The sequence below is a fragment of the Vipera ursinii genome (assembly GCF_947247035.1).
Source record: "Vipera ursinii genome assembly, chromosome: 3".
NCBI classification, from domain to species: domain Eukaryota; kingdom Metazoa; phylum Chordata; class Lepidosauria; order Squamata; family Viperidae; genus Vipera; species Vipera ursinii.
In genome coordinates, this window is record NC_139516.1 from 47,459,062 (window position 1) to 47,484,588 (window position 25,527).

General features: G+C 37.6%; 1 protein-coding gene across 3 annotated transcripts in view; it reads right to left on the reverse strand.

The window, feature by feature from the left end:
- Positions 1 to 25,527, reverse strand: part of FOXP4 (forkhead box P4) — a 183,560-nt gene that overhangs the window by 65,044 nt on the left and 92,989 nt on the right. For all 3 annotated transcript variants that reach the window (XM_083359853.1, XM_083359855.1, XM_083359854.1), the window contains 2 exons: positions 6,487 to 6,609; positions 1,057 to 1,143 (listed from right to left, as the gene is read on the reverse strand). In XM_083359853.1, coding sequence (XP_083215979.1) covers positions 1,057 to 1,143; positions 6,487 to 6,609 — 210 coding nt within the window. The remainder of the gene's footprint in view (positions 1 to 1,056; positions 1,144 to 6,486; positions 6,610 to 25,527) is intronic.

Genomic DNA, 25,527 nt, shown 5'->3' on the forward strand with positions numbered 1-25,527 from the left:
AAATTATATTTTTTAAAAAATTATAGCTGGTCAAAATCAAATTTCACAAAGTTTTAGAGCAGGACAACAAAATTTCAGAAAATACAACAATGTGGGATTTTGGCCATTTTGGTACTTATATTAGGGATCACTTGAAGTAACCTCTACCATCAATAGACCCCCCAATCATAGACTGGGAAGTACTGCCATACAGAAAATTGGTGGGATGTACTAAAATTACTTGCAACGTACATCATTTTAACTTTATGTCAGTCAATGTGTTGTTATGATTACAGTTTTGTAAGGGAACTGGGAAATCCGGGTTCAAGGAGACACAAACTCACAGATTGAGTTTGGGCCAGACATTTTCTTTTAAACTCATTTAACCATGCTGAGAGGAAAATGGAAGGAGATTTGGTCTGTATGCTACCTTTTGTTCTTGGAACTAACATAAAAACACATATTGTCAAGTTAATCATAAACAGTAGCTGCATAATATGGATATATGCATTCTGAAAATGCATTGTTTCCTGGATCTAGCAGGTAACCCTTTAAGTTTTCCTTGGACAATTAAAATGAATATAGTAGATTTTGTAGATTATCATATTCAATTGATGTTTCTCAGGTAATACCACAACTGCCAGAAATACATTCACAACACTCTACATTATGATGATGCTTCTGGCAAAAGTGCCAATAGCAGGAATGGTACAAGTATCTTTTATTTTAGAATTCTACAGCAAAAATCGTATACTCGAGGCTGATAAATCTCTTAAACGAGGGCCAATTATTGAGAATCCCTGCAAAACATTTACCTGTGAATTAGTCACAGTTAAACCTGCTTATTACAAAACACAGAGGCAGTGACTTGAGAAATTTTTTTTGAAATTAATTCTGTATTGACTAACCAAAGTTAGTCCAGCTTATTCTCTCAAATGGACGTGTTATTTTGCATGCAGAGCAATGTAATTTTTCTAGCAAGTCTCTTTTCTCCTCAATTATTTTTTTCTTTTCTGCAGATTTTATTTATTTATTTTGCAAAGTATAGCGTCTTCCTAAACTCAAATCAAACCTCACCTCTTTGGCTTGCTGCTTTCCAGCTTGTTGCTGAGTCAGAAGCTGTAGATGAAGCTGTTCCTGCTGCTTCTTGTAGTATTCCTGAAGCTGAAGAAAAAGGTAGAAGAAAAAGAATCGAAAAAAATGATGTTAAAGTTGGTGTTGCAGTATTGAATGTTCTGCAACTATCTAGTAAGATGCGAGCACACCATAAAGTTATTATATGGTTGCCTATAGGTTCATAATGAATAGAATCATAAAAGAAGTCAAACGAACAAATGTATTTATTTCTTTTGCTCTTTTAATATATAATCATTGTAAAGTCACAATAATTATTGAAAAGAGGTCATTAACTTTTCTATTTTACAGGCAAACCCAGAGACTAAAACCTTGATAAGTTCATGAAACCTGATCTTCCCATGAACATTTCTTTTCTTTTCTTTTCTTTATTTTTTTTGAGAAAGAGGATATGGAAATTATTTCCCCAAAAATACCAAACTTGAAATGAAAGCAGATAGCCAACTGCAATATTTTTCTAGAGGGTGTAGAGAATACATGTCAACAGAATAGAAGAGTCAATCAAAAGAAGCATTCCCAGAACTGAAAGAATATTATTCACTAACATTTTATCAAATTACATGAGACCTAGGCTGTAACCTTCTCTTGCCAATCATTATTTGGGACAAGAGAAACAGACAGAAGAGGAAAGAGAGCAGGAGAAGATGTAAAATCTTGTGTATTTTTATGTCTTTTTGGACAAAAGTGAATTGGCTTGGAATGCACTGAGCTGCATTATGCCATATTTGAGAGATATTGAACTTTGGAGAGGCTATCACATGTGACACATGGCATTCCAATTGCTGCACACCAAATTAGAAAAATCAGGAGGGGAAAAAATGGAGGGTCCAAGACAGAAAGTATATTTGTTTTAATTTAATTAACTTATTCAATGAGTCATTTTATTTAATTTTCCTTTTTTGATGAATTAAAATGATAACATTTTTAATACCAACTTTTGGAGGGGCTCTTGATCCAAACCAAGGCTTGTTGGATATAATTAGTTCCCAGGGCTTATCTGGCACTATTTATGGACAAATATTGCTTTAACAGGATGAAGTCACAGAGGAAAAATCATTCTTGCCTAAATAATGTTTATATTCACATTAGAGCAAATGTTATTTATTTTGCTTATTAAAACATTTATACTTCTCTTTAAGTTACAAGCCTATGCAAGTTATAACACTTTAAAACCCGTAATATAAAAAGTCAATCATATTTGAGATAAACACATAAGAAACCACTGAGTACAATAGGAATCTAATAAATTCAGAGACTGACCTTCTATGTAGAAATAACAAGCTAAAAGCAAAGCATGGTAGCTATAGTAAAACAAGCAGTAAAAGTGAGGGATTCTCAAACGTTTTGTTCCTTTGAGCTTTGGTTTAGTATCTGGGGGTACACAGCCACTGGAATCTCCTAATCCTAAGAAACATTTTTGTTCCATCTTGCAAGTGTTTTTAGCACTATGATAACCAGAGTCAACCAGGGCTTTTTCCAACTGCTTCACGTTTTGTTCTTGTCTCACTCTGTGTGCTTTACAGTGAAAGAAAAAAAAATTTGTTCATTAAAGCCCACTCTGAAACGTTGGTAGGGTGTCATGATAACTTCAGTAAGGTGGCAGGGACAGCCAAAAAACTGAGACAAGGTAAGAGTTTTGCTGGTGAGAAACCTGCTATGCAGCTCAGAAGTTAACAACTTTTTTGCAAGGTTTACTCCTGCATTGCAACTGGCCAGAAGTTAATCAGTTCAAGTACAGAACAGCTATAGAAGTCTTGTACACAGACAGATGAAGGAGCTTCATGCAGAGGACTCCCAAAAATAATTAAAGAGCATGAAGAACAATTTTTGCTATATGCAATGCTTCATTGGAATAGAAACTGGCCTCTCCCTTAAAGGAGCTTAAAGTCTAAATGAAAAAGAAAGACACAATTTTCTGGGATGAGACAGAGGGTAGAAAGCATGAATACATGTGAATGTAATTGCTGATAAAAAAGCTTTGGCTATCGGGGATGAGAATTAAAAATATGGCAAAAGGATTTAGGGGCAAATGACAGGTTCCATATTTCTACTCCCTTCTTCTTTGGGAAAGAGCATCTGCATCAGAAAACAAACAAAATCAATCTATCTATCTATCTATCTATCTATCTATCTATCTATCTATCTATCTATCTATCTATCTATCATCTATCTATCTATCTATCCCAGGTGCCTGAAGTTGTTAGGAAGATTTATTTTCAAATCTGGCTGGTTCACAAGCTATGGCTTTTCTTGGGCCATAGCTAGTAAACTTGGTTCTAAATTATGTGAATTTAGCAACCATTCACAAGTTAAACAAACAAGTATTTCTTTTTGGATTTAAGAAAGCCAAATCTTCTGCTTTAAATTATTATTTTTGTTTCTGGAAAGTTCTGTGCAACACATGAGCTTCAATTAAAAGGAGCTTTGGAATACTCCCTAATCTATACAGATAAAGCAATACATGAATCTGTTTCCACAAGCACTTAAGTTTTCAAATAATGTTTTAGTGGCCAGAGTAAAAATGTGTACCTATTATTGTTTAGCAAACTTATTAAGTACTGAAACTAATTATATAAACTAGTCTTATGGCATTAGCTATGCTGGATGGGAAATTCTGCAAGTTAAAATGCACACATCTTAAAAGTGACAAGGTTGACTGGCAATGTGATTTTAAACTTATCTTGCCTAAATACAAGGTTTAATATTTTGGAGAGAGCCATTTGCAGGTTAACAACGCCTTCTTTCAGGTGCAATTTTGGTTAGATTATTTAGGAATAGAATTCAATTTATTTAATCCATATATTACCTCAAAAAACCTAAAATGAATTATTTTTATCCATCAAGCTCTACTCCCCCCCAAAAAAAAACTTACAAATCAAAATTAAAACTTTAACTACTGACTATTTCTAGATTCAGGATGTGAAATTTTAAATTACTTCAGTTTTAGTTAATTATTTTATCTACAAAATTTTAATATTTAGCACATGGAAGAATTTCAGCTCTTCAGTGTGAGGAACCACTTAAAGGACTTTGCTTAGTGCATGTTAAGTGGCTCTGAGCTTTTCTTAGGCATGCCAGTTTTAGTTTCATTATATTAAAATAAATGATTTACAGATGTAATTTGTTTTTTTGAGGGGAGAGATCAGTACAGGTTTCCTCAATGGAGGAGCGAAGCAGGGGAAAGCTGACTTCTGAGGAATGTCCCCGGGGATTCTGGGAGAGTCCTTATCAGCTTGTGTTTGACAGTACTGACAGCAGAAACCTTTCACTTTAACTCTGCTGAACAGGTTTGGAAAGCCTCCTGTTTACCCAAAAGCCAATCAAAACCAGGTCTCTATATGGGATTCTGAGAACATTGGGTCAAGAGGTGAGAGGTGTGATGTTTGGTTTTCTTCTCACAGAGAATGCCAGCTATTCCGGTCCAGGCTGTTTAATTTGCAGTCAGACGTGTTTCTCTATCTGGCTCCAAAAGGGCTCTGAGAGGGAAGGACCCCACCCAGGTTAGTGTTTACCTTTTGTTCTTCCCCTGGGGCTAACCTTGACTCCTTATCAGCATGTTTGAAATAAACAGGTACTTAAGGCAGGAGGAAGGGTGTGGAGGATGCTGTGGTTTTTATGTTTGCTCTCCTTTCCCTGGTGTAAATGTTTGTCCAAACAGTTGTGTTTTCTTGGGGATTTTAATCTCCTCCCTCATTTTAATAATTATTTTCACTTATATTTAGTTTAAAAATATACGCCCATCCGACTCCCAATTCTATATAGAGGTGGATGAAGATGTTTCCTAAGGGAACTCTCTAAAGTAAAGTTTTGTAGGATTAAGCATATTTTTAGAGCCATAAGCTAACATGATAAACGTGCTGCTGCAATTCAGAAGAAGCCAGAACTTGAAAAGTTCCAGAGCACAGAATATGCTCAGTCACCAAAACCAAAATGAAAATTGTATCTAACTGCTTTATATTATTATTATTATTATTATTATTATTATTATTATTATTATTATTATTATTATTATTATTTGCATTTATATACCGCCCTTTCCCTGAGGACTCAGGGCGGTTTACAGGGAGTCATTATTATATGGATTTTTTAAAAAAGTTTTGAAATAGAATGTCTGGAATGAAGTTTCAATGTAAAATATATAATCAGTATTGTTAAATAGGGCATTCATTTAGTCCTCATTTGTTTAGCACAAATCTTTTATTATTTCATTATTTTTATTATTTATTATTATTTATTCATTAACTTACAATCACAACTGAGTCCCAAATTTCTGTTGCTAAGTGAGACATTTGTTAAGTGAGTTTTATCCCATTTTATAAGCTGTCTTGCCACAGTTATTAAGTGAATCATTGCAATTGTTAAGTTAATAAGAGGGTTGTTAAGTGAATCTGGCTTCCCCATTGGCTTTTCTTGTCAGAAGTTTGCAAAAGGGGATCACATGACCTTTGACACTGCAACCGTCATAAATATGAGGCAGTTGCCAAGCATCTGAATTTTGATCACATGACACAGGGATGCTGCAATGGTCATAAGTGTGAAAAATGGCCATAAGTCACTTTTTTCAGTGACATTGTAATTTTGAACAGCCATTAAACTAACTGTTGTAAGTCGAGGACTACCTTTATTATGCTTCTCATTTTCAGTTTTCATCCAGTTATTCTCTTACTCTTAAAATTTCATGGGAACAATCAATGCAGGAAGACAAGAAATAAGGAACTTTTTATAACTATCCATTTATCCTAAAATTAGTGCTGATTTAGAGAGGAACCTGCTATGGGAAGGGAACTGTATCACCCAGGGTTAAGAATAATTTTGTTATGGGGGGGGGGAAATAATTCTGCCACATTTTATCCAACTATAGTATAACACCCATTTTACCAGACTTAACTTCCAACCATATTTAACAAAGTTAGACTTTCTAACTAGAGCAGTTCCAGATTATCATTAAGAGAAAAACAAAGTAAACAAAACAAAATTGGGGCATTGGAATCTCTATGTCCACTGTAATATATCTTGGTAAATAAACAAACAAACAAAAAAAATCAAATTCATAAGCAAAATCTTCACCTGCAAATAAAATCCTCAATCTTCCCTCCTATACATCTTATCTTTTTTATAAACCTCCAATATTTGAATAATCCCCATATCCATGACAAAGAATTTTCTTTTAAACTGAAAAGAGTTGGACTTTACTGTCAAGAATTCATGTTTTTATTCAACTATTACATCCAACAATTTTGGGCAAGTCAGTAGTTTTCAGCCCATCCTGCAAATTTACAAACAGGAAACACATTGCATTTGCAGGAGACAAATTCAGACATAGACGTCAGCTTCTGTGACATGAAAGGTTTGCTCAAATGCGAGCTGCTTTACCTGTTGCAGCATAATTGCTTGTTGCTGCTGCAGCAGAGCTTGAAGCTGAGGTGGAGACAGAATCTGTTGCATCTGCTGGGGTGTGATCATCTGAGGAGACATCATAGCCACAGACACTGGAACCTACAGAAGGTGGGTTACAGGAGATGTCAAGTGGAGGGATAAGAGAGAGTTTGGAAAAAAAATACTTGCAGAGATAATGTATACACTCATACATACTCTTTATTCTCCAGACATGCGGATGTGAAGAAAATACATGTATTTTCTTCTGGTGCAGTAAAGCTAGAGCATTTAATTGCTCATAATCAGCAGAACAAAAATTGTTGCTTAGTGTTCAGAAAAAACAAGGACATGATCTCAGTTTTGAGGTAGATTGTTCTGTCAAATCCTAAAATTTTTATCCAAGTCTGAATGCACACAGTGAAGCAAGCCTGGGACAAAAGTTGACGTTAACACTACAGATGGAAAGCTGTAGACAGAAATACAAAATTCCACTTCGTATTTCACAGGTAATTCAATTAGCAGATTTTTTTTATTCTACCTCCCCAAATCAGTACTGAAGCTAGTGAATGAACGTTATTTAAAGAGTTGTACACACACATACGCACACACACACACACAAATCTAGCAGCATAATCAGAACAGTTTCTGGGTGGCAAGTTGTCTATTTAACATGTTTTAACAGATGCCCACAATGACTGTTCACACATGTAATATAGCTGCACTAAATGAATTCCTGAGAATAAAGTTCGGCATTTCTGTTGCAGCAAAATATTACATGATGTTACAAAATATTTTGAACACAGATTCATATTGAGATTTGATACTGTCCCTCCATCCAAGCATACATTTAATGTTCAGTCATTGCTTCATGATACTGTTTCTGTGCCTTTGAAAAAACTCTCATCTGTGGACTATATAAACCACCTGTCCTAACATGCCTTGTTTAAGGGCAGGAAATAGAGCTGCTTTCTCTAAGTCCCAAAGGTTATTATTCTTATAACCTACATTACCATCAAAACAGACAAGTCAGAATTAGGTCACTATAATTCATGATGCCCTGTACATGGGTCAAAAGTTAAACAAAAACTTCAATGAGTGTTCATCCTTACTGGAGAAGGGAGATCAAGAAAAAGTCACATAACCACTTCGCGGTTGACCACTATTTCCTCTTTGTTCATTTGTGAATAACGCTTCCAGTCAACAAGCCATTTGTGACAACAAATCCATCAGTACTGAAAACATTTATTCTAAGTTTGTGATGTTGTTGTGGCATGTAAAATTGTACTGCTATTCATAACAAAAATTAGGTAACATGTTTATCACAAGATGGTGCAAGGAGAAAACGCCGACTGAAATGCATTTGTTACAAGAAAAGTGCTTTTCATTACGGTAAATAAAGTGGAGGAGAAAGAAGCATGTGGCATGCTTAAAGCAATTAGTACCCCATTACAGAAACAGAAAAATTTTTATTCAGAAAAGTTTCATGAAGGCTCATGTCCCTAAATTAATGGAATCAGATTTTACATGCTTATCAACATCTTACTGATTACCAATGACTGTAATTATTAACAATTAGAAAGCTAAGAGAAGCACAGAGTATTTTTCATGATGCATCCATATTTGAGTTTCCCTCCAGTAATCAGAAATACTTGAACTGAAATATTTCATTAGGAAGAAACATTTCAACCACTTGTACGATTGAATTATTATATCCCAAACAAAATTCTAACTTTTATCTTGTAATTATTTTTTTTTAAATTCTTGCAAGTATTTTAGAACATTGATGTTACATAATATCATATTATATAGAAATAAAAAGCTTGATTATCTTCACATGCAATTAAAAATGTCTCGTTTCTCGGCAATAACCATCTGAAGAAAAATAAAAACCATTTCACCTGCCCAACTGGGCACTGTAATTAAAGCCATTTACCATGTAGTGGAAAGTTTTTTTTTATCCTATGTTGTTGTTGGAATAGCCCATAAAGAGTTCCATTTTTAATGTACCTTATATTGTATGCTAGCCCAGAAGATACAGGTGGGAGGAATAAGAAAAAAAAATGTATCTTCACCCTGGCAGCTCTTACTTCTACTCCAAACAGCATTTAAGAGGAAAAAGTTGTTTTGGATGTCTTTCTGCTCCAGAAATAATACAACTGATTTCCAAGTCAATCTGTATTTCTAAAACATTCTACACACACACACACACACACACACACACACACACACACAAAATTAGCACATCATGTTTCAAGAGAGCTAACAATAATAAACTAAAATTCTACTAAAATATCCTCAAATACCATTAAACACTCATGGAATATAGCCTAGCTCCTTTGTTACCAGAGCAAACATTTGCCTGTGAAACATAATTTCTCGTTCCTCCCTGAACTCATCTGAAATAAGTTCCATGTAGCTCATATTGCATAACTCCCACCTTAATTACCCAATAAGGAATTCTTGAACCATAGTTTTATGAAGATGCTAAAGAGACGTGTGGCTTAGTTACCAATTGTACACTTTAAATCCTGAAGATATGCATAATACATTTTTTTTGTTCTTTAAAAAACAAAAACTAACAGCAGATAACAGATTGGCTGTAGAAAGTGAGGAAGAGGATCTTGGCAGAAATACCCAAGAACTTGTTGCGAAGACAAAGGAACTGAAGTCCAGATAAATGAGATAATATTCATAAATGACTCAGGCAGACTCCTCCCTGATTCACTGGAGTATAAAAGGGGGAGGAGATATGCTATAATCAGATTTGCAAGATTCTGTTGTTAAAATCAATCTCAGTAAAGTAGTTTTAGCCTTCCTATGGAGTTCATTTCCTGGACTGGTCTAACTAGTGGAACTGACAGTAGCATTTTCCACACAAAGCTCTATAAAATTCTATTCCAGATGTTGTTATTGCTTTGGACCACTACAATGCAGATACCAGTTATTACATTTCAATACTGGTGTTAAAAATAGTTAAATATTTATACCTGGTCTTTTTGCATCTTCTCAACCATAAATACCTTAAATCTAATGCACTTAGCACATTTTTTCTGCAATCAGTGTCACAGTCCTTCTTTCACATTCCTTCCTATAGCTATTACAACTGCCTGAAATATAAGAGAAATGAGAAATACGCTTTTTAAGAATGAATGTATTAAAGATGTATGTATGTATTTATTATGTATGTATTATGGAACTCCATGCTAGCAAAAACCACAGCGCTTGTGTGAAGAAGTATTAGTACTATGCAGGATTCTCACAGTGACTAAGGCATCTTCTAGGGCAGGCATGTGAAACTCGCGATGTCACGTGACGTCATGCGACGTATCGGAACTTTTTCCCATTGCCGAAAATGGGATGGGCGCGGTTTCTCCGTGATGCTCCGGCCTGCGGGCCGGCAGTTTGACACCCGTTCTAGGGTCATCAAGCCATCCTTATACCAATATGAGAAGCTCTGTATTAGCTTAAGGATGGCTGTAATGATGAAGTAAAAAAGGAAGAAATGTGGCTTAAAGAACAAGAGCAAACCCAGATGTGCTTTGATGATGTTGCAAGGAATATGGAATGAATATATCTTTCTGTAAGTATAACTGAAGGACTATTTTTGAATCCATCAGGTATGTATGTTCATGAATCTAAATATGAAATACCAATCATGAATAGAAGCTTCCTTTCACTGTCTTGTCTCCATATTACTTCATTTCCAGAGGTCTGTGAAAATTATAAAACTTCTTCATAGATATAAATAATTATGCATTTCTGCATAAAGTATCAAGCAAGAACAGAAACACTGAAAAGTTTGGAAAAAGCTATACAACTCTTACTTGACATTTATTTTTCAGTTGAAGAAAAACCTCTCCATTTTTTAATCTTAAAAAATGTACAATTCCTATAGTACAGAAATACTAGCTCCTGTGGAATAAGGTTCTTCAGAATTATGTTGCATGGTTCCTGGCTAGGAATACAAAGAGCAAAGGAAAATGGAAGATTGAGGATCTTAATTTTTAGGATAAAATTAAGTTAGTGCTGCTTCTAATCCTGGAAGTTGCCCTAGAAAAGGTAACATCTCCAAACACGTCAGATGAGCTCCACGTGCCTTCAATCAAAAGGCAAGATTTTTAACCCAGATGTCATGAAATGGTGGAAAGATTTCCTGATTAAGCTGGGTACCATTCCTCCCTCAGTGTCTTGTGTAAGGAAAATCTATTTCTGATGGCAATTAGCTGTACATTTCAAGCATTTCAGTGTTTTTGGAATAAATGCTTTGAAGTCACTTTGAGCACAGGAAAAATGGCATATAAATTACTTGAACAAGGAATGTAAATTACTCTATTTCAGCCATGACTTTCTCCAAGCAGGAAATGTCAAATGAGCACTATGAGGAACAGGTCTCATATTTGGAGTACATTCAAAGCAACATTATATGTTGCTTTCCCACATGATGTATACAGTATCAGAGATAGCCACATATTTTCCATCTCATTCAGCATTGCTTGTTATTAAAGATGCCCTAGCTTGTTTTCCTTTCATTGAAGACCATGCAGTGCATGTTGCCTTCTTCTCTTCTCTCAATCTATTCAGAAAGAGAAAGGCTGCACCCTGGCACATGAAGCATATCAACTCTGTCATCAGACTAGCAAGTGAAAAAAAAACCTGGAAGACATTCTTACCTTTAGATTTAATAGTTCTTGAAGCAGACAGAATTGCACCAGGGAATTTCTACACCCTTCTGTCCTGTCAGTTCAAGCAAGCAGAAGCTTGCTGACCTTTGGGGCATGTTAAAAGCTTATCTGTTTACTCAGGTTGCTGGCTTGAGGGAGGTGCCCCAAATTTCATTTGTCATTCTAGAAGTCACTCCAAGTTAACTTATGAAGTTATTTATTAACTGCCTTTGGACTTGCTCCAAGACTGCTGAAGAGGCACTGACAACTAGAATCAGTCAATGAATCAAGGCAATAGGACCTTGGTCCATCTTGACAAAATTCAGACTGCTTAAATTTAAACTGCTTCCTAATATTAGAAAGAGACTCTAGCAATGCTTGTGATAATTGCAGCATTCTTCCAGCTTTTACAGGAAGAAAGCTCGTAGAAGACCAAATTCATCACAAGGACAGCAACAGTGAAGAGTCTTAATGAATTGTAGTGGAATAATTAACATAAAGACTTGTTATTGTAGCCTCCACAATCTGTATTTGGCTAGTATATCAAGTTGCTAGTAGTTCATGCTTTATCTATCAGAATGGCTGTTCCAACATGCAAGAAGCAATGAAAATCAGTAAAGAAATTTGGGTAGTAGCAATAGGAGAACAAGAAAGAATGCAGTTGATGCCCACTCTTTAGAAGACAAGCATCAGGATAATTTCCTTTTGCTGCTCATCAGCTTGCAATGTGCTCTGAATGAGAGTCTGTAATTAATTGCTCATCTGCATCCCCCATCTGAACTCTCCCCCCACCACCAAGCCCCCCCACCACACCATACATCCAGCTTGATACACGTTGGCTGGCATTTTCAAAATCGGAGGCATTCTAATTACCGGAGAGTTATAACACCTTCCATTTTGCGCCCGTCGGACTGACACCCTGTCAAGAGCAAAGAGACTTGCCAGAGGTTTTGACAACACTAATTGCCCCTATAATCTAAAAACACAAAGGAGAGGCGATTAGTCGTGAGGGCCGCAGCTCTCGATCCGACATGAGGTTTTCACAACGTTACAAGAAAACAAAAGCGGCGCCTTTTAGAGTGTGATGGCTGCTAACAAAGCAGAATTATATTTTCATACAAACCTTTGTCTACATCAAATAGCTTCCCCTTTTCTCTTAAAATGCTATGCTGACACCATGAATGGTGGGGGTTTCTTAGAGGAGGGTCATGAAGGAAGATATACATGAGCTATGATTCTCACATTCCTGCTTCCTAGTTTACAAAGAGTTGGTGGGAAAAGTCACTAATGACTGCTCTATCATGATTAGATTCTTTCTCTCACCTACCTTCTTTATCCTTCCCCAGTGTGGAAAACTAGTAGTTGCCATGCTGGCTGAGTGGAAGAGTTGTAAACCAACAAATGTAGAGGACTCCAGGTTGGAGAAGGCTGTTCTCAATTAGATTGTGTGAATTGTTCACCTAACAATGTCTTTCTGTGCATTTCATTTACAGAAAGAATCTGTCCCTCCTAAGTACCTGAATAGACAAATTAACTGTACAACTCTAAATGGCTTGACACATGAGTATCTGAAAGATGCTTCTGTTATGAATGTATTTATTTATTTAACACATTTATATAGCTGCCTGTCTCACAAGAAGCAACTCTGAGTGGTATACAATTATTCAGTAGAGGCCATCCAAAGATACTCCCTATGTTTCTGAGGTTGTGTATCAGACATGCAGAAAAGGACCTTCTTCTACATTACCCTCAAGCTATGAAATGTACACTTTATGGCGCTACAACAGATCTTCAGTCATTTGTTTTAGCAGCTCATTCTAAAGGCTCATCCCTTCCACTATGGCTTTTTTTTAAACTTTTAAGTGTTATTTGCTGATATAAGTAACTTGACCCCTTTGTGGATTACTGCCTTTTCATGGCGAAGGGGCTTGCGTAATTCAATGAAGCTATGAGCTATGCCGTGCAGGGCCATCCAAGATGGACAGGTCATAGCAGAGAGTTCTGACAAAACGTGATCCACTGGAGAAGGAAATGGCAACCCACTCCAGTATCTTTGCCATGAAAACCCTATGGACAGTACCAAAAGGCAAAACGATATGACGCTGGAAGATGAGCCCCTCAGGTCAGAAGGCGTCCAATATGCTACTGGGGAAGAACAGAGGGCTAGTACTAGTAGCGCCAGAAAGAATGAAGCGACTAGGCCAAAGCCGAAAGGACGCTCAGCTGTGGATGTGTCTGGTGGTGAAAGGAAAGTCCGATGCTGTAAAGATTTTTTCTCCATAGGAACCTGGAATGTAAGATCCATGAATCAAGGAAAGTTGGACGTGGTCAATCAAGAGATGACAAGACTGAACATTAACATCTTAGGAATCAGCAAACTAAAATGGACAGGAATGGGTGAATTTAATTCAGACGACCATCAGGTATACTACTGCGGGCAAGAATCCCTCAGAACAAATGGAGCAGCCTTCATAGTCAATAAAAGAGTAGGAAAAGCAATACTGGGATACAATCCTCAAAATGACAGAATTCAAATCTCAGTTTGAATCCAAGGCAAACCATTCAATATCACAGTAGTCCAAGTCTATGCCCCAACCACCGGTGCTGAAGAGGATGAAATTGACTGGTTCTATGAAGCCCTACAGCACCTTATAGAACTAACACCAAAAAATGATGTCCTTATCATCATGGGGGATTGGAATGCTAAAGTAGGAAGCCAAAAGATAAGCGGAATAACAGGCAAGTTTAGCCTTGGAGTACAAAATGAAGCAGGGCACAGGCTGATAGAATTTTGTCAAGAGAATACGATGGTCATAGCAAACACTCTTTTCCAACAACCCAAGAGACGGCTCTACACATGGACATCACCAGACGGTCAACACAGAAATCAGATTGACTATATGCTCTGCAGCCAAAGATGGAGAAGCTCTATACAGTCAGTAAAAACAAGACCAGGAGCTGACTGTGGCACAGACCATGAGCTTCTCATTGCAAAGTTTAGGCTTAAACTGAAGAAAGTAGGGAAAAGCACTAGGCCAGTCAGGTATGAATTAAATCATATCCCTGTTGAATATACAGTAGAGGTGACAAATAGATTTAAGGAATTAGATCTGATAGAGTGCCTGAAGAACTATGGACAGAGGTTCGCAACATTGTACAAGAGGTAGCAACTAAAACCATCCCAAAGAAAAAGAAATGCAAGAAAGCAAAATGGCTGTCTGAGAAAGCTTTGCAAATAGCTCAGGAAAGGAGGGAAGCGAAAGGCAAGGGAGAAAAAGAAAGATACACCCAACTGAATGCAGAATTCCAGAGAATAGCTAGAAGAGATAAGAATGCCTTCTTAAATGAACAGTGCAAAGAAATAGAAGAAAACAATAGAATAGGGAGGACCAGAGATCTTTTCAAGAAAATTGGAGAGATGAAGGGAACGTTCAATGCAAAAATGGGCATGATAAAGGACCAAAATGGCAGGGACCTAACAGAGGCAGAAGAGATTAAGAAGAGGTGGCAAAATTACACAGAAGAACTATACAAGAATGAGCTTAACGTCCCTGATAATCACAATGAGGTGGTCACTGACCTCGAGCCACACATCCTAGAATGTGAAGTGAAGTGGGTCTTAGAAAAGCTGAGCAACAACAAAGCTAGTGGAGGTGACAGTATTCCAGCTGAGCTATTCAAAATATTAAAAGATGATGCACTAAAAGTGCTACACTCAATTTGCCAGCAAATTTGGAAAACTCAACAGTCGCCACAGGATTGGAAAAGATCAGTTTACATTCCAATTCCAAAGAAAGGCAGTGCCAAAGAATGTTCAAACTATCGCACCATTGCACACATTTCACATGCTAGTAAAGTTATGCTTAAAATCCTACAAGCTAGACTCCAGCAGTATGTGGATCGAAAACTACCAGAAGTGCAGGCAGGATTTCGAAGAGGCAGAGGAACTAGAGATCAAATTGCCAACATATGCTGGATCATGAAGAAAGCTAGAGAGTTCCAGAAAAACATTTACTTCTGCTTCATTGACTATGCTAAAGCCTTTGATTGTGTGGATCATAACAAACATGGCAAGTGCTTAAAGAGATGGGCGTACCAGACCATCTTATTTGTCTCTTGAGAAACCTATATGTGGGACAAGAAGGAACAGTGAGAACTGGACACGGAACCACTGATTGGTTCAAAATTGGGAAAGGAGTCCGGCAAGGCTGTATACTGTTGCCCTGCCTATTTAAGTTATATGCAGAGCACATCATGAGAAAGGCAGGGCTAGATGAATCAAAAGTTGGAATTAAGATTGCCGGGAGAAATATCAACAACCTAAGATATGCAGATGATACCACTCTAATGGCAGAAAGTGAAGAAGAACTAAAGAGCCTCGTGTTGCGGGTGAAGAAGGAGAGTGCAAAACATGGGTTGAAACTTAACATTAAGAAAACCAAGATCATGGCATCCGGCCCTCTCAATTCCTGGCAAATAGATGGGGAAGAAATGGAGGTAGTGACAGATTTTATTTTCCTAGGCTCCAAGATCACTGCAGATGGGGACTGTAGCCAACAAATTAAAAGATGCTTGCTCCTGGGAAGGAAAGCCATGGCAAATCTAGACAGCACACTAAAAATCAGAGACATCACCCTGTCAACAAAAGTGCGTATAGTCAAGGCTATGGTCTTCCCAGTTGCAATGTATGGCTGTGAAAGCTGGACCATAAGAAAGGCCGAGCGCCAAAGAATTGAGGCTTTTGAACTATGGTGCTGCAGAAGACTCCTGCGAGTCCCTTGGACTGCAAGGTGATCAAACCAGTCAGTCCTAGAGGAGATCAACCCTGACTGCTCTTTAGAAGGCCAGATCCTGAAGCTAAAACTCAAATACTTTGGCCACCTAATGAGAAGGAAGGACTCACTGGAGAAGAGCCTAGTGCTGGGAAAGATTGAGGGCAATAGAAGAAGGGGACGACAGAATGAGGTGGCTGGATGGAGTCACTGAAGCAGTAGGCGTGAGCTTAAATGGACTCCAGCACATGGTAGAGGACAGGAAGGCCTGGAGGAACGTTGTCCATAGGGTCGCGATGGGTCGGACACGACTTCGCAGCTAACAACAACAACAACAAAGTAACTTGAGTATTTAAAAGGAACAGAAAAGCCGAATAAAAATGAATATATCTTTTTGGGCCAAAAGCAAGACATTTGGCTAGCTGAATAGCTAGAGATGAAATACTTTACCCCAAATATAAAATCCAATATTAAATCCACATATATTAAACCTACTTTCTTTTTTAATCATCTTTATTTATTAGAATATTTTTAAGCAGAGAAAAGATAAACAGAGAAGAAAACAAAGAAAATGAAATTAAGAAAAAGAAAAAAGATAAAGTGCAGTAGATAAAAGAAAGAGAGAATATTTAAACAAGCAATTTTCAATCTTCCATACAACAGTTACAATCATATTTATTGCCACTCCCCCCCATCAAGGTTATATTACATAGGTAACTTCTTCCCAAATCTTCCGATTTCCCACTCTTTTCAAATCTAGAAATCATCATGTCATTTTTATCTATTTTCTGGAAAAAGTCCATAAAGGGTTTCCAGTTTTTTTTAAAGAAAGTATTTACTGCTTTGTTGTTGTTAGTTGCAAAGTCGTGTCTGCCCCATCGTGACTCCATGTACAATGTTCCTCTAGGCCTTCCTGTCCTCTACCATCTTCTGGAGTCCATTTAGGCTCACGCCTACTGCTTCAGTGACTCCATCCAGCCACCTCATTCTCTGTCGTCCCCTTCTTCTCTTGCCCTCAACCTTTCCCAGCATTAGACTCTTCTCCATTGAGTCCTTCCTTCTCATTAGGTGGCCAAAGTATTTGAGTTTCAACTTCAGGATCTGGCCTTCTAAAGAGCAGTCAGGGTTGATCTCCTCTAGGACTGACTGGTTTGATTGCCTTGCAGTCCAAGGGACTTGCAGGAGTCTTCTCCAGCACCATAGTTAAAAGGCTTCAATTCTTTGGCGCTCAGCCTTTTTTATGGTCCAACTTTCACAGCCATACATTGCAACTGGGAAGACCATTTATTGCTTTATCCCTTATCAAATAGATCAATTTTCCAATTTCTGCTAATTTTGTCATCTTCACATTCTAATCCTGCATTGTGGACCACATATATTAAAACTTCTCAAATCCATTTGTGCCTCTATCCTTCTGTGGATGGGAGGAAATTTTGCTATGACTATCAAATGGCAGATATTGGAAGTTGCACAGCTACTTAGAATAGAGTGTAATAATGAAAACCATTGGAAGCTTTTGAAATGGCTATACTGATAGGGTATTGAAGAATATTTTGCTCAGTTATTTTATCTCTTTTCTTAACATCAAATCACATTTTATCATCTTAAAAGGAATCAAAGGGGTAATGAGAAAAGTAAATAATAAGATTAACTACCTGATGAATTTAAAACTCCTCTTACATTAATGGAACACCCTCCCTATTCATGTATTTGATAATCAATGCTCAGTGTTAAACAGTGGTTTCTATTCAATTATCTACTTTCACTAGAGGGAAATTTTTACAGCTTACCAAATCTCTGTTACCAATGGAGCATCAAATCTAGTACAGGTAATCCTTGACTTATGACCACAATTGATTTATGTTGCTAAGCAACAGTTGTTAGGTGAGTGTTGCCCCCATTTTATGAGCTTTCTTACCATAGTTGTTAAATGAATCACTGCTGTTGTTAATAACAATGCTGTTAAGTGAATTTGGCTTCCCTATTGACTTTGCTTGTCAGAAGGTTGAAAAAGGTCCTTAGGACACTGCAGGCATCATAAATATGAGCCAGCTGCCAAGCATCTGAAATTTGATCACATGACCATGGGGATGCTGCAACTGCCGTAAGGGTGAAAAATGGACATAATCACTTTTTCAGTGCCATTGTAACTTCAAACCATCACTAAATGAATGGTTGTAAGTCAGTGGCGTAGCGTGGGTTGTCAGCACCCGGGGCGGGGCAAGGCAACCGGAAGCGGAAATAGAGGGGCGGGCGGGCGGTGATGTCACAGCACTGCTGAAAAGACGCGCCCCGCAGCGGCGTAGACTTTCCAAGAAGAGTCGCGCGCATGCGGGATGCTTCCGGGTCCCTCTCGAGGGCGGCTGGGCGGGGCTCCGACCTGCAAGAGCTGCTGCATTCAAGCTCGCACATGAGCCCCGCTAAATAAAGCCACGCATGCGCACGAAGCTAGGCCGGCCGGCCAGCGGGTCCATCTTCGCTCAGCCAAACCTGCCAGGGCGCCTGCGGGGCGCTTGCGGTTGGCCTGAGCCTGGGCGGAGAGTTGGCCGCTTCTATTTATTTTATTCAGTTTATGTGGCCGCCCATCTCACCTGCCGGACTCATTTCGCTTTGCAAGAAAGAGCAGCTCGAGAGCAGAGCCAAGCCAACTCTGTGCAGCCCTTGGGGCTCCCTGAGCAGCTCAGTGCGAGTGCGCCCCCCCAGATGTTGCGCCCGGTGCGGCCGGCCCCCCCTGCACCCCCCACGCTACGCCACTGTTGTAAGTTGAGGGCTATTTGTACTCAATTCCTCTTGAAGAAATTGTACTAGTCACCAGAATTACATTGGATAAGGCATTGCTTGAACTAATTTTTTTTCTGCTGCTTGTACATCCAGATTCAGCCATACTTTCATTCCATACAGCATTAACCTTGTGAACTCTCAAGCTCCCTCCTTCCGTTATATCTTCAAGATGGACAGTGTTTAAAATTTATTTGTTATGTATATGTAAGGGTGTGGGACTATACATATTTTGTATATAGTATGTCAAGAATGTGTTCACTTTGAGTGCGGGCAACTAAATTTCATTTGTGATGTGTGCCCTTGTGCCCACAGTAAAAAAAAATGACAATAAAGGTTATCTTATCTTATCTAACATTAACAAAGTCCACATCAATAATATGGAAGTAGACTTGTCAAGTAATTTCATTCTATATAGCTAATTTGGGGGTCACATTTAAATCTTACACAAAGGTTTGGTAATAAGGTTTCCTGTACACATTAATTTCTCTTCCGCCTGCTAATTTTTACAGTGTAAATGAAACTAAATGAGTACCAGGCAGCATGGGGGCACTAGTGACATCAAAACTCCTCAAAAGAAATGACTTCAGCCTATTTCATGGTAGCTATATTAAAGGGAGTCTTTTTTTTTTTACTTTCAATAGCACCAGCTAGTGAAAATGGCAGCAAGATTGCCTGAAGTAGGTGTGAACAATTCTGCAGATGTTGTTGAACTTTACTCAGCATAATCAGCCAGCATGGCCAATGATAGATGTTGAAACTTTCAGTTCATGATACAATCCATATGCTACTAACAAAAATTAATAGCAATGTAAGTTGTAGTTTTCACCTCGGCTAGAGCTATATTAGATCAAGTAAAAGCAAATGAGGAAAGTAAAACAACATTCTGATGAACATTTATTGAGTGCCATTCTATAGTAGGCAAAGTGAAGTACTTGACTTAGAATTCTATAATACTAGCAATTTAACTGCCAATAAATTTGATTATTATTGTAATTGTACGTGTAGATAAAGAGTAGACTGAGACAGAGATAGGGAAAAGATTTAAGAATTATCATATTTCATTCCTTCATTGATTCGTTCTTATTTCATGTTTCTTAACTGCTCATCTCCCTTGGATGCAACATATCTTGCATCATAAAAAGAGGGAATGGGTTACTAAGTATCATTCCTGAAGCCCCCAAGGACACTGTTTTAAAATATACATGTTACTTTTCCAAATCCTTAGTCAGTCCATTGGGTAAGTGCAGTGGGGGAAAAAAAGATGTGAACCGAAAGTCATCCTTCTTCTTTCTTTACATTAAGATCCAAACAACTTTCCAGAATCCATTTTTGCTAACCTCTGGTTAGTTTTAATTTGCAAGCAAGCAAACAAACCACACGCACATCATTTTTTTAGGATAGTTAAATATACTTTCAATTTTGACTTAAACTTTCAAACCACTATTTATTAATTAAGCTCCCAGTAAGCATTACACACAAGTCCAAACTCTAGGAGGGTTGCAGTTTCAGCTATTTTCTGCACTACTAACATGAGTTCAAGAGTAATTAAGTTACCACGGAAGTTTCTACTGACTGACCCCATGCCTGCAGTTTTACAATCTTAGGCTCTTCTCCTCTCTAAAAAATTAACACTCTCAGCAACAACAGAAGCATTATTGCCTGCGGACAGAGATGTTGAATTTCTCTCTTCAATAATGATTTGTCGGTATGGGTGTGTCATAGCTGGCATCTGGCAGACAGTAAGCTAGGATAGGCAGTGACTCACTTGTTGGCCTGTTGCCATTCCACAAAACTGCTTACTAACAGTTCTAGTCTTATAACAAAGCTCTGATAAGGCATCAGAATGGAGATGCCTTTTCAAGATGCTTCAGCAGGAAGCCCATTATACCCTAATTAAAGACAAAAAAACAAAAACAAAAGAATAGCCTGCTTGTGGGTAGATAACAAGTATCATATTAAGGAAGGGATAGTAGCTCTGTTCAAGATTATACCAAACAGGATTTGCAAACACATGTAAGGGTATAAGGTCATACACCCACATTAGTAGATTGTGTGCCAAACTCACCTGTTCAAATGCAAACTTCCTTAGAGGTTCTGAAGGGGATTTTTATTTGCATTTGGTTGACAGAGAGCAGAAGTCTGACTTTCATAAAACTAGAACAGGGGTGTCAAACTGCCGGCCCAGTGGGCCGGTTGCATCATGCAGAGGCCGCACCCACCTCAGCTCCAGCAATGCAAAAAAAAAAAAAAGTTGTGATACGTCACAACACATCACGTGATGCGGCAAGCTTGACACCCATCAAGAAAGTTCTATCCCATTCAGCCAGCCAAAATTAGGAATAGGGAAGATTGCATATGATTAAGCATACTTGTAGTCCTCAAAAAAATAAATAACTAGGACATAAATTTGTCTTGAGGAACGGGGATAAAGAAATCAAGTGATTCAAAGAAATAATTGCAATACTGAATACAATATATCTAGGTATTCATTCTGAGCTAAATCTTATTCCAGGGATTGGCACCTCTTTCACAGATATGGGTCATACTTAAAAAAAAATCAGTCATGGAAAACATAATATCAGAAGAAGTGCTATAGGAAACTTTTTTGGGGGTTTGTAGTGGAATCACAATATTTTAAATTATTGTAATGTAGTACACATATATAAATGCCTACTAGGTATTTATACAAATTTAACTCTTACTGTATTCTCTAATTATTATAAAATGAATCCAAGACCTAGTTGCTAACTCCATTTATATTTTAAGAAAGCATTCCAACTGCTTAACTTTGCATAAGTACTATTGCTACATCCTATGCGTATTGATTTTTAATTGCTACAAGATGAACTAAAAATATTCCGCAACAGATGCCCTGAGATGGACATCGTACTGATAATCCAAATGAAGCTAAGGTCCACTGAACTCTGGAACAGAATATGAACAACGTTGGGGGAGATATTTTAGCATGCCTGGATAAAAAAGTGTTTTTATGAGCTTTTCATGTTAAAGTTTCATGAAACCTGACAATCTCCTCTGACAATGTTTAAGTTTATCAGACTTTAACCAATAGTTTATTACACCTGAATGACTTATGCAATATAGTTTTGTTTCTTAGTGTCTCTATACCAACATTACCAATGTTCTGGATACCAAGCAAAAGTAAGAGCTGTAACAAGAAGACAGAATGAATAAAAAAAAGGAGGAGGATCAAGGCATGGGAGAAAATAAGAGAATCAGCTCTAATATGACCAACTAAAATAAAATAAAATAAATCAGCTGAACAACACGTATAGAGGAAGTTCTGTTTTTTCTCAAGTGAGTGAACGTAGAAGGACTAATATTGATCTGTCTTCATTACCCATTTCACTCAAGTTCAGATCAACAAAATACACTTTTCCACACCACTGCTCTCTTGCCACGCAGACAAAAGAAAAGCAATTTCCTGCAATTGCTCCAAACTTGCTACTCTTTCCCTGTACTGTTCTTTGGTTACAAAAATGTCTTGAAATGGCACATATACCCTTCAGTTTTCTTTTACAAATGGACAAAATCTCAAGAAGAAAATAGTGTTTCTCACTGCCAGAACTTTTAAAAATGGCCATAATCTTGCAACCAATTCATTTTCCCAAGTAGAATTTGGAATGTTCTTTTGAAACCACATCATTGGCTCATAGTCCTTCAACTTCTACAGCCCAAATGGTTGGGAATAAAAGTATCAAATTCTACCAGAGCACAATTGCCAAAATAAATTGGGGATGCAGTTTAAGTTCCCATTTATTTGTGAAATGTATTGAACCATTGTAAGTCAGGCTTGAGCCATGTTTTGATGGATAAGAGTCACATTTAAGGTTTTTTGGGGAGGGAGATCTCAAAACCAAGAAAAAAGTCATGTATAAGGTAAAGTAAAAGCATTAATACATAAAAGTTACAATCAAACTGACAGCTTATAAATAAAATAGGTAATTTTGCATGAAAAGTATATTCCATTGAGGGAGATAACCATGATCATACAGAAGTTTTTAAATAGGGGTTGGGACATTTTCATGTTGCAGAGATTGTGTGAAATAAATATCTTATACAAGGGCAATCCAGAAATAAACCTCCGTTTGGTTATCAATGACAGACATTAGAAAACAACATTACATTACTGAGGCACTGATCATAACATCTTACAAGGTTTGAAATTCCTTAGTTAGTAGTCGCTTGGCATCAAATCTGGGCTATGGTGTGTGTGTGTGTGTGTGTGTGTGTGATCAAAAGCCCAATGGAACTGCTTCAAAAGTTCTTGGGTGCATCTAGCTGGTTATCATGAACCAACACCGCACCAGAAGTGGTGCCATAGACAATCCCGACAAATGTGAAAATGCCAAAGGAGTACTGCTAGTGAAGTTCATGGAGTGTGGTTCGACCATCAATTCAGAAGTCTACTGTGAAATGTTACAAAAACTTAGAAGAGCCATCCATAACAAAGCATTGGGGCATGCTAACTACTGATGTGGTGCTGGTTCAACGATAATGCTCGCCTGCACACCGCTAGATGCACCTAAGAACTTTTGAAGTAGTTCCATTGGGATGCTTTTGATCACTCCCCCATAGCCCAGATTTGGCGCTGAGTGACTACTACTAAGGATTTTCAAATCTTGTAAGATATTATGACAAGTGCCTCAATTTGAATGGCGATTAAGTCAAAAAGTAATGTAATATTGCAGTTTTCTAATGTGTATAATAAAAGCTGTATCTGCGAGTGTCTGTCACTGATAACCAAACGGAGGTTTGTTTTCAAACTGTCCTCGTGTTTGTACATGTAACATCTTTCTAAACAAACAAACAAAGAAAAGAAAAAAGAAAAGGATTTAATACAAATGTGCAACTACATAGACTATTAGAATTAAGTAACCTTATACAGAAAGAACCTGGTTTTCATAATTTGTCATCACTGCATAATTGAACTTCCAAGTGTAAAATACTGATTTAGGGATGTAGAGTGAATTACATTAGCATTATGCTCTCATATACATAAAGCTCATAATATGCCATAGGTCAGAATGGAGAGTTGAATTTCAATGTTACTCCTGGAATAAATTCAGTTATTCCTGCTTTTCTTTTAAACAATAAATCATCTAAGATAGAATTAATAATAAATTATAACATAAAATTACCTCAGATTATCAAAATAAATATAGCAGATTCATGATCACTGAAATCTGATTGTTTCATCTCAGTTGAATTTCAAAACGTCTTATATCTACTTCAAATAGGCATTATCACTTTACCTGGAACCTGCCAGGTGGTTCAAAGTAATTCAAAGGCCAAATGGATACTGACACTTCCCTACAAATTTGTATTCTGAGGTAAAAAAAAAAATCATTTCCATTTTTCCTCTACATTAAAGTTCCACAGATTATTCTGAGTGACCTTTTTCAACAACAACAAAAAATTGCCTAAAGTTATTTTTTTCTGGATTTTGGTTTACAGTAATTTTGTGAACTGTAAATAAAATAGACAAGCGCTTCACTTATCTCACTAAACCATGTTATATTTACAACTATCAAACTGAAATAAATTCAGTGTTTTAATATTTTGTGCCTATACAAGCCTGGTATGGAGGTTTAGTCTTGGCATGTGCTGGGCCCCCCAGAAAATATAATTGACAAGACAAGAGTGATCAATGAGACAATTTAAGCTTGGTAACTTTGTTCTGTAGGAAGCTTCTCAACTTTAAACTTTACATTAAGAGTCTCTCTACACATAGAAGGTAGTGTGTGTGTGTGTGTGTGTGTGTGTGTGTGTGTGTGTGTGTGTGTATGGCTCCAAAACTAGATTAATGGATCAGGGTCTGGTCCAGCCCAAAATTCTAGAAAGATCCCATTAGTGGGTAGTCAATTTTATTCAATTTATTAAAATACTACCACAAGACATAATTAAAGAAACATGAAAATAACATATATTTTGACAAAACTTTATTTTTTGTAGTGGGCAAATTCTGGTATCTGATATTATTATTCAGTGAGGTCAATATTACAGTATTGGTATTTCTCAATATTCATGAATACACCGTACAGTATTCATGCTACCAAACCTGAATGGAAAAGTTTAAAAGTGCTGCATTCTGCCACACCGTTGCCAATTAATGTATTTACGCTTGCACTAACTCTGATTTCAACATTAGAAAGCTCTACTTTCCTTTCTAGCTGTGCAGCTTGTTTTTAATACTTTCTATCCTCTTTGTAAAGGAAAACATTATAGTGGTGTTCAGAGCCTACTGGACTGAAGAATGAAAGAGTTCTGCTTACTTTCCACTCTTTGGGCAAGAGTGGAAAACAATTACCGAAGCCTGGCAAGCGGGGGGGGGGGGGGAGGGAGGGGTAAAGTCTGGTTTTGTTTTTCTTACAATCATGGAAGCATACCTGCTTCATTTGGACTTGTCTTTGGCTGCAGAATTTATAAAGGTAAAGGTAAAGGTTCCTCCGCACATGTGTGCTAGTCGTTTCCAACTCTAGGGGCCGGTGCTCATCTCCGTTTCAAAGCCGAAGACCCAGCGCTTGTCCGAGGACGTCTCCGTGGTCATGTGGCCGGCATGACTAGACGCCAAAGGCGCCCGGAACGCTGTTACCTTCCCACCGTAGTGGTCCCTATTTTTCTACTTGCATTTTTACGTGCTTTCGAACTGCTAGGTTGGCAGAAGCTGGGACAGGTAACAGGCGCTCACTCTGTTACGCGGCACTCGGGATTCGACCCGCCAAACTGCTGACCTTCTGATCGACAAGCTCAGCGTCCAAAATACTTTGATATTCTACAGTCATTTTTACACATTCTATCAACAA